This window comes from Oncorhynchus gorbuscha, linkage group LG12 (assembly GCF_021184085.1).
Source record: "Oncorhynchus gorbuscha isolate QuinsamMale2020 ecotype Even-year linkage group LG12, OgorEven_v1.0, whole genome shotgun sequence".
NCBI classification, from domain to species: domain Eukaryota; kingdom Metazoa; phylum Chordata; class Actinopteri; order Salmoniformes; family Salmonidae; genus Oncorhynchus; species Oncorhynchus gorbuscha.
The window spans coordinates 7,202,001-7,212,373 of record NC_060184.1 but is presented as its reverse complement, the minus strand read 5'-3'; the positions used below and the strand labels follow the sequence as shown (position 1 = coordinate 7,212,373).

The following is a 10,373-nucleotide window of genomic DNA, read 5'->3' as shown; positions in this document are numbered from 1 at the left end:
TAAAGCCTGAGCTGTGTATTTGAAGTTCTGTAAATCACTATTGGGGGGGGTGAACAGCGACGCCGAGTTGGCTTTGCTAAACCATCTGGTTTAGAAAATACGCCAGGGGTCTGACATTCTCATCTGAATGTACAAACGTCTAATTTTGACATGAGACTGTGAGAGCTAGTTTCAATATAGAGCCTCTTCACACTTGCTACACTTTTGGTATACAAAAACAACAAACCAATCTCCTCAGATACACACGAGGTAAAACTAGACACTTACTAGACAGTCCCCCCCATCCAAGCAGGACAGTGTAAACAAGAATTGTCTCATTCAGCCCAACATTCCTACAGTATAAAATGGTAATAACAGAGCAATGATATTTTTTGAAACAGCTGAACTTGCTGGCTGCACTGAGCCACGTTAAAACCCTATGGAAGCTTATCCTCACCGTCAAAATAAACGTACAACGTCGATAGTAGATCATACAGAAAGGATGTTTTTCCACGGTTTAACGTTTGTGTGGTGATTTTCAGAGGTGGCACCACAGGCCCCAGAGTGGTCGTCGGCGGGATTTGTTTTCCCTGGGGGCTCAGAGTTTTCCCTCATCTGGTAAGCTAACCAACTCCGGACCCTAGTTTTAGCGTATGACAATTAATACGCTTTTATTACGGACTAGGACGGGGAACAGATTCTTTTTTCTAAACTCCTGGTCCTTGAGAAGACAAAATAAACACGTCAAATTGCTGCCACTTTTTGTACCTGTTCAAATGAAGTCTATTTTAAAACTAACAGGGAGGAGGAGGAGGAAGAGGATGAAGAGGAGGTGGAAGAGGGGGGGGGTCCTTTACACAGACAGAGCACAACTGCGACAATAGAATGAATCACAGGGCGAAGCTTGCTTTATTTAATCTGTAATTCAAAAGTTATTTATACAGTATGTCGTCATTATCGTGTTGGTTAAGGGCTTGTAAGTAAAGCATTTCACTGTAAGGTTCTACACTTGTATTCTGCGCATGTGACTAATAAAGTTGGATTTGATTCATTCCAGTCAATAAGTTTTAAAAAATAAAATAAAAAAATTGAAAAACCTAGGTAGCCACCTGAAGTTTGAATATAAACCAAATTTTGATAACTTTCACATTTTCTCAGAAAACAAATGAATGTGTCTATATGATGCTTATGCCTTGTTTCCCCAGACCAGGCTGTCATGTTTTGTCATATATTGTCTTGTCCTGCGTGTGAGCAGGTGTCTTAGTCTGCTACGGTCGGTGCCTTCCCGAAGCAACCTGCAGTCTATGGTCGAGTCTCCAGTCAGTCCTCGTTACTACGAGTGGATTTAAGTTTTTTCCTGTTTTGTTTTCTTCTTGATTTTTCCAGGATTATTACTTTTGTCTTATACTGGAATAAAGACTCTGTTTTCGTTAAGTCGCTTTTGGGTCCTCATTCACCAGCATAACACAGGCCCAGATGGGATCACTGGTGGTTGATATAGGCTGCAGTTGATCAGACTGAAGCATAGATTAATTGTGAGATGAGATGACAAATCATGAGGCATTTCAATGTATATATTTGTGTTATGTATGAGCTTCCCACCAGGCACAGACTTCAAAAAGCGACATGTATTCCATTTTTGTTCAATTTCATTTTATTGGAAACAACATGGACATAACCAGCGTTTTGTCACAACTTGGCAGTGAATTCACATATATTATACCCATGTTTTCAGTCACAATTTGATTTTTACCACATGTAGGCCAACTTATTTGCATTTTTGCTTATCAAATTGAAGCCTGGCGAGTTGTCGTAAAGTAAGTCTGTACTGTTATATTTGTATGCGAGGGGGTAGTTAGTAGCCCCTCTCATACATGTTACTTGATAAAACACATGCTGATAGCAACTGTTTTAAAGCTAAAATGTAATGTGTAGCACACTCACTGCCTCCTCTTCAACTTTCATTGATGAGAAAAGCTCATTTCTAGAAAATAACATACCCCTGTTGCAGCAGACCAACGTAAATCACTGTGTTTTGATTACTGTGTACCAAAACACGGTCGATGCCTCTAGAAGACCTACACAAAATGGTCTCCTTAAAGCGAACGGGGACAATTACAACGGAATTAAAAAATGGAGACTCGTCTAAACTTTATAAAAAGCATGATAACGTGCTGCCAGGAATGGAGTTAGAAGCTGTGTGATTGGATGACTCGCAGGCACAAGTGGAAGCTGTGTGATTGGATGACTCGCAGGCACAAGTGGAAGCTGTGTGATTGGATGACTCGCAGGCACAAGTGGAAGCTGTGTGATTGGATGACTCGCAGGCACAAGTTTGAGTGGGTGGTTGATTCATTGATGTTCTACCTCGTAGCAAAAAAAAAAAAAAAAAAAAAAATACTGTTTCACTCCACCAGTTTTGATGAACAAATATACAGGAAAACATTAGAATAGAAAACATAATGTTTGGCTGCTATGATGGCAGTGGTGCACCAATACTCTTTGAGAGAAAGTGTTTGGGAACGTAACGAAACTCACATTTCATTAAAAAAAATGAAAGACAAACATGACTTAAAACTAACATACCATGCTTTAGGACTTCAGAGAGAGAGAAGATTCATTTCACATTATGGTCACCAGAAAAACATGAACGATAGGTAGTTATTTCAACCAAAAAAGGCATGGGTAAATCACATGAGAAAATATAGAAATTCTTAAAAAGAAAATACACACTTAATTAGGCTAATTAGCATATTACATATTCTGGTAGCCAGAAGTGTTGTAAACATTCATTAGAAAACAAAACTGCTCAATTCAAATTGAAATAAATTTGTCTCGAGACCCTGTAACATATGTCATAAAAAAGACAAGTGATCCCTGATATGGTTGAGATGTGTTCCGTATCCCATTGAAATACCACAGTGCAAAGATACCTTACGGTAGGAGACAATATATAGGTCATTACCTGCTCGGCGTAGCATCTATTGCTATATAAATCACGACGAAGTAAAGACTCTGAAACACAAAACAGCGATGAACCAAGTTAAATCATCATTTTAGATGTACATTCAATAGTAAAAAAAAGTTTTTATTTGTGAATCAAAACACTGTGTGTGTGTGTGTGTGTGTGTGTGTGTGTGTGTGTGTGTGTGTGTGTGTGTGTGTGTGTGTGTGTGTGTGTGTGTGTGTGTGTGTGTGTGTGTACAGAGCATGTTTTAAACAACAACAAAAGAGAGAAACTGGATTTCTGAAACAAAAGGCCTTTTCCTGACACAACCACAGACTTCTTTCAATACAACACATTAAAAAGGTAAACCACTAGGAATCCTACAGAACAGGTAGACAGACATCAAATGGATTTTTAAAAAAACTGAACATTCTGAAGGAACCTGAAAACTATTGAAAAAGAAGAAGAAGAACAGGGAAATAAAAGGAGTCCTTCCTGAAGGGTAAATGGATTAACACTAAATACAAGAGAAGAAGAACACACCCAGTCTCAAACAAAGAGACATTTAAAAAAAAAAAATAAAATCAACCCCCGCTGGTTGGTCACTATCAGGATGACTTTCAACTGCCTTTTGCTAGAGGCCAGAGGACCATTACATGAACTGTAGGACAGTGTCTTTTCACAGATGTGCAAATGTCCATGACCTGAAGGTGATAGGTGAAGGAATGGAGGGAGGGAGGAGAACAAAGGAGAGCCAGGAATGGAGACGAGATGAAGCGTGAACATCATGTTTAAGATGCATTTGGCTGCCATTTCAATACATTAGACTTCACCCAGGTGCTGAAGCATACCTCAAACCCAAATGATTACAGTGTGCTCAGTTGAAAACAATTGTGAAAAATTTACATAATTTCAAAGTGGGTGAGGAGGGGGTGGGGGTTGATACTGAGGACTCTGTTTGAGGGAGTGACGGGGGAGGGGGGGAAAGAGTTTAGGATTCGGAAGAGACTACAGACAAGACAGCATTTCAGTTTGTTACAGGGACACCCTTCTGCTTAAAGCTAGTGTAACAGAGTGTATGACCACCATTACACTAAGTGTCCTCTCTCAGCCATTACCTCTCTCAGCCATGCCCTCTCTCTCTCTCTCTCAGCCATGCCCTCCCTCTCTCTCTCTCTCAGCCATGCCCTCCCTCTCTCTCTCTCTCAGCCATGCCCTCCCTCTCTCTCTCTCTCAGCCATGCCCTCCCTCTCTCTCTCCTCTCTCAGCCATTACCTCTCTCAGCCATGCCCTCTCTCTCTCTCTCCTCTCTCAGCCATGCCCTCTCTCTCTCTCTCCTCTCTCAGCCATGCCCTCCCTCTCTCTCTCTCTCAGCCATGCCCTCCCTCTCTCTCTCTCTCAGCCATGCCCTCCCTCTCTCTCTCCTCTCTCAGCCATTACCTCTCTCAGCCATGCCCTCTCTCTCTCTCCTCTCTCAGCAATGCCCTCCCTCTCTCTCTCCTCTCTCAGCCATGCCCTCTCTCTCTCAGCCATGCCCTCCCTCTCTCTCTCCTCTCTCAGCCATGCCCTCTCTCTCTCAGCCATGCCCTCCCTCTCTCTCTCCTCTCTCAGCCATGCCCTCTCAATTCAATTCAAGGGCTTTATTGGCATGGGAAACATGTGTTAACATTGCCAAAGCAAGTGAGGTAGATAATATATAAAGTGAATATATCTCTCTCAGCCATGCCCCCTCTCTCTCTCTCTCTCTCTCTCTCTCTCTCTCAGCCATGCCCTCTCTCTCTCTCTCTCTCTCAGCCATTCTCTCTCTCTCACAGCCATGCCCTCTCTCTCTCTCTCTCTCTCTCTCAGCCATGCCCTCCCTCTCTCTCTCTCAGCCATGCCCTCCCTCTTTCTCTCTCTCAGCCATGCCCTCCCTCTCTCTCTCTCTCAGCCATGCCCTCCCTCTCTCTCTCTCTCTCTCTCTCAGCCATGCCCTCCCTCTCTCTCTCTCTCTCTCTCAGCCATGCCCTCCCTCTCTCTCTCTCTCTCTCTCAGCCATGCCCTCCCTCTCTCTCACACAGCCATGCCCTCCCTCTCTCTCTCTCTCTCTCAGCCATGCCCTCCCTCTCTCTCTCTCTCAGCCATGCCCTCCCTCTCTCTCTCTCTCTCTCTCTCTCTCAGCCATGCCCTCCCTCTCTCTCTCTCTCTCTCTCTCTCAGCCATGCCCTCCCTCTCTCTCTCTCTCAGCCATGCCCTCTCTCTCTCTCTCTCAGCCATGCCCTCTCTCTCTCTCTCTCAGCCATGCCCTCTCTCTCTCTCAGCCATGCCCTCTCTCTCTCTCTCCCTCAGCCATGCCCCTCTCTCTCTCTCCCTCAGCCATGCCCTCTCTCTCTCCCTCAGCCATGCCCTCTCTCCCTCAGCCATGCCCTCTCTCCCTCAGCCATGCCCTCTCTCCCTCAGCCATGCCCTCTCTCCCTCAGCCATGCCCCCTCTCTCTCTCTCTCTCTCTCTCTCTCTCTCAGCCATGCCCCCTCTCTCTCTCTCAGCCATGTACTCTCTCTCTCAGTCATGTACCAGTGGCACTCCGTGATGCAGGGCTCTCTTCCACATATAGTAGGTGGAACGGGGAGTCAGGGGGAAGAAGGACCTGAACTCTTTGAAGGTGGGGAAGGACTTCTCCTCGAAGCGTTTCTGGAGGAACAGTTTGGCCTTGGCCTTGAAGTTAGCCAGGGCCACCAGATCCATCACAAACATCTGGTCGTCTGTGGTGGCGGACATATTGGTTGGGTTGGGGAGGGGGGATGTCACAGAGGTCATGGTGACGGGGGCTCTCAGATCCTCTGTCGGGTCCCCCTCAAAGGAGAACACGTCCTGCATTGGAGCTTTTGTCTTTATGTCACTCTCTGCCATCATCATCATCATCCCATTCTCTTTCACTGCGTTGTTGTTCTCCATAATCATCTCAGAACGGTCCACCTCTAGAGACGGGGTGGTGGTTTCCTCCTTCCTGGTTCCACTGGGGCCGTTACGCCACAGCCAATAGAAACAGAGGGACAGGGAGGGGTACATCACTCTGAACCTAGACAGAGGCCATTTTGACCTCCACACCTTCACCTTGGCAGCTTCTCTCAGCTTCTTCCTGCGTAGGAACACCATCCGGAACCCTTTCTGGTTGTTTCTACAGATCTTAACTCTGGGGAAAACCGTGGCAGCATGACCATGGCTCTCAGTCCCCCCGATAGGGGACAGACCACCAGTTGGACTACTCTTATCCGTGTCCAAGCTGTTTTCACTGCTTCCGACCTTGTAGCCTCGGTTAAACAGCATGGCCTCTCTCCTCCAGTTGTAATAAGTAGACCTGGATCAAATCAAACGTTTAGTTCAAAAGTTCATGTTAAAATTGCAACACACTTTACAGTAAATCAATAAAATGGATGAATGCAATATTTAAAAAACAAAAATAATGTCTAAAATAACAGTAAACTATTTGTTATTAAATATTTGAGCTAAATAACAGTAAACTATTTGTTATTAAAGGCTGAGCTAAATAACAGTAAAATCCTTGTAGGTGACCTGGAGATCCCTGGGAAGCTCCTCTTGAAGATGCGGAAGGGGAACGATGTATTCCTAGCGATGCAGTTCTGAAGAACCTTCTTGGCCTCCTGCATCACAGCCATGTTTTGGGCCCGTTCTCCATCCATCTGATCATCGTTGTAGTTCAGGCCGAACAGACTGGCCACGCTGTTGTGATGCTCTCTGGCCTCATGCTCTTCCTCATGGTCTTCCTCCTGCCCGAGCTTGTACTCTGGAGAGGACCAGGACTCCTGCGCCGTGCTGTCCCCTGGACTCACCTCGCTCGTAGAGAACGTGGAGAAATTACCGCCGGATGAGATCAGCTCGTGCTTCCATGCATAGTAGGTGGATCTGGAGATCTCAGGGAAGAACTCTTTGAACTGATGCAGAGGGATGAGCTTCCCTTCCAGATAGCACGCTTGGAGGAAGTGTTTGGCCTCGTACCTTGATAGAAAAAGATCAGATGAAAAATACTAATTCAATGTCAGCAGAAACATACAGCTAAATAAACAATACAAGACAAAAACAAAGTGAATGTGCCAGAGTGCCATGATTTAAAATCAGACAGTATTTTGATCGACGACAGAGACAGGAAACTGTAACGTGCCTGGCAGCAGATCTTAAACGGTGCTCCTGCGTCTGCCGTCTCCAGCGGTAGAAGGTACTCTTGGTGACGTTGTACTTGTCCTTCAGACTGGAGTAGGACAGGAGAGAGTCCTGCTTGAGAAGCTCCTGGGTCTTCAGAGGGGGGACCCTCTGCTCGTCGTAAGGACTCCCCGTCCGGAGGTCACTAGAATGGACTAACGCTACAAAGACTGTGGGTCTGAACCTGGAGGAGCCTCCCTCCAGCTCTCCGGACCACATGATGTGCAAGGTGATAGGATCCATGTCTTTGGGGTAGGACCTGGGTCTTATCAGGCGGTTGAAGTAGGGTCGTATCTTGAGGTTGTACATGGGGTAGACAGAATAGATGTTGCACTGGAGGACGGAGGAAAGAGCATAGAGGTGCCACATGTTGGCGTAGGAGCCGGAGAAGCAGGAGGCTTTGACGTCGGCGTCGAAGATCGCTTCGAGGACTGAAAGGGGGAGGTTGAGCATGTCCTGGGACTCCTCGGCACACAGGCTGAACCTGGCCGCCTGCAGCATCACCTTCGAGTCGATCATACCGCTCAGATAGTATCTCTTCCACAGCAGCATCTCCACCACCGTACGTACCTGGAGGAAATGCAGTTCAGGAGTTGGCACATACTTAGTGTAACACACACACACACACACACACACACACTCACACACACTTTTAAAAGAAACACAGATATTATTTTTTTAGTAGCTCTTGTCCACAAAGAAATTACATTTCCAAACTAGGAAAAAAATCAACCAGATCCACAAAATAAATGCAACGTATTTGTTGAAACTCAGATGCTGCATATGATTGAAACACTGCCAATCTCTGCTCACCTGCAGCTCCAGACTGAGACTAGTCGTCCCCACTAGCAGCATGCTGGCTGTATCAAACAACAGGTTCCCCTCTCCCTTACAGGCCAGAGGCAGGAGGCCTCCGGGGGCGTCAGCAGGGTACAGGCTATGGGCCACGCCGTCGATGCCTGCCCAGCCGGGGAACTCCTGGCAGGGGGAGGAGGGCAGGGTGAAGGGGGTCAGTACCTGGTGGACCTCCAGAGCTACCCTGGTGAGGGCGTGCAGGCCGGAGCTCTCTGTGGCATCCTGCAGCTCCTCTAGGACTGAGAGTATCACCTCCTTCCTCTGAATCATACCTGCCGGGACACAGAGACAGAACATAGATAGTCTAGTGGTTGGAGCGTTGGACTAGTAACCGGAAGGTTGCAAGTTCACATCCCCAAGCTGACAAGGTACAAATCTGTCGTTCTGCCCCTGAACAGGCAGTTAACCCACTGTTCCTAGACCAGTTAACCCACTGTTCCTAGACCAGTTAACCCACTGTTCCTAGACCAGTTAACCCACTGTTCCTAGACCAGTTAACCCACTGTTCCTAGACCAGTTAACCCACTGTTCCTAGACCAGTTAACCCCACTGTTCCAAGACCAGTTAACCCCACTGTTCCAAGACCAGTTAACCCACTGATCCTAGACCAGTTAACCCCACTGTTCCTAGACCAGTTAACCCACTGATCCTAGACCAGTTAACCCACTGATCCTAGACCAGTTAACCCACTGTTCCTAGACCAGTTAACCCACTGATCCTAGACCAGTTAACCCACTGTTCCTAGACCAGTTAACCCACTGTTCCTAGACCAGTTAACCCCACTGTTCCTAGACCAGTTAACCCACTGTTCCTAGACCAGTTAACCCACTGTTCCTAGGCCGTCATTGAAAATAAGAATTTGTTCATTAACTGACTTGCCTAGTTAAATAAAAGGTCAAATAAACATTTTAACATGAACCTGAACCCATACAGAAGCAGATACACAGGAAAGGTTCAGAAGCCGTCGACTAGATCACTTTAATCACATCGAAGGGGGAAAAAAATACAAATGTAATTGTGAACCTACATGAAGAATGTTTTTATCTAGAACCATCAGTCAAACCTGCTTACGGGTTTGACTGAATAGGTCCTGAAGAGACATGCATTCATAACCGACTGAATGTGATTGAATTCTTGTGTTCCTGGACCCATTTACAGAAAGCTGGACCAGTCGAGATTAAAAATAGATTTGTGGCAGGCAATGTGTTCGCAAATATATTAGCTGCACATGTTCACAATAACAAACCAGCTCCAGGACCGAAACGTATTGCTGTAAGCTTGGTGAAGTCATATTGATATGCACGTGACAAATGTTATATACATATTTTTTATGTTAAAAATATATTGAGATATATTTTAAATTAGGTATAATGTGTTCATTGTGTAAAATATGTATGTGTGTTGTGTAAAACATTCTAGCAGTTTCCACTAAGAGAAAAAAAAGTTGCCATACTAAATTCAATTAATTACGCAATTATTTCATCTTAATATAGCCAACGACGCACGAATGTGTGGTACAAGACGTGTGGCGAACTGCAGAACTGAGTCACTTGGCTTCAAATTGACTAAAATAATAATTTTGTAACAAAAATGTCGAAAATAATTAATTCTATACGAATGAAAATAGAGGAGACGTTTGTGATTGATTCGTTATCAACAAACGCACCATCAACCAACTGTTGTACCACGTTTTCTTCTGATTACTACTACGTGGGAGTAAGTTACTTTGTTCATTGATACAATAGTAATTTGGGTACGTTACTTACCTGAAATATTTGGTATAAATCGCTTTCCAAGAGGACGTCGGTCACTATCGGAGTGGTGAAGCGCACCGCATAAGGCTTCGTTCCGGATTCTCTCCCAGGTAACTTAGTTATTCCATTATGTGTGCATGGAACGGATTCACACGACTTGGGTTCACTGCAGATAGGGACACTTTGAAGAGAGATTTGGGAGTGATAAGGCCGACCTCTCTTCAGGAAATTGTCAATCGCCGCCGACCTGTTGTTTTGTTTTGTTGTCTGTGGTTTGAGAAAACACCGCCCCTCTTGCCCCCCACGCAGGGCCAGGGTCAATTTCAATGTGAAGTGGTAACAAAAGCCGTGGTGTCGACGGCTATCGGTGAGAACAACACTTATATAGGTGGAAGTATCGGGTTGTGGGTTATCTTGATTTGTTTTGTCTCCCCCCAACCCAATATCAACATTTGTATGTAAAACACAATTGACTCAGTACATTTCTCCGTGAACACCACACGATGTAATGTACAGTGCATTTCAATCACAGATGAATCCAGTAGGTTGCACAACACCTAGACCTAGTTAGTACACTTAAATCTCCAATTAGTATGATGTTATTTTTTCATATATATTACTTTGTGGGTGTCCATTATCCA

At 45.2% G+C, this 10,373-nt stretch overlaps 1 protein-coding gene across 2 annotated transcripts; it reads right to left on the bottom strand.

The window, feature by feature from the left end:
- Positions 1-1,663: 1,663 nt before the first annotated feature.
- Positions 1,664-10,040, bottom strand: LOC123991539 (vertnin-like). Of its 2 annotated transcripts, XM_046293158.1 has the most exons (8): positions 9,745-10,040; positions 7,937-8,250; positions 7,086-7,693; positions 6,479-6,922; positions 5,480-6,263; positions 2,945-2,994; positions 2,566-2,577; positions 1,664-2,346 (listed from the first exon to the last, which is right to left on the bottom strand). In XM_046293158.1, exons 2-8 carry the CDS (start codon positions 8,246-8,248, stop codon positions 2,343-2,345), a joined length of 2,214 nt encoding a protein of 737 aa, XP_046149114.1. In that variant the 5' UTR covers positions 8,249-8,250; positions 9,745-10,040; the 3' UTR covers positions 1,664-2,342. The 2 variants fall into 2 exon arrangements, with proteins under 2 accessions (XP_046149114.1, XP_046149115.1); XM_046293159.1 differs by lacking the exon at positions 2,566-2,577.
- Between the last annotated feature and the right edge of the window lie 333 nt (positions 10,041-10,373).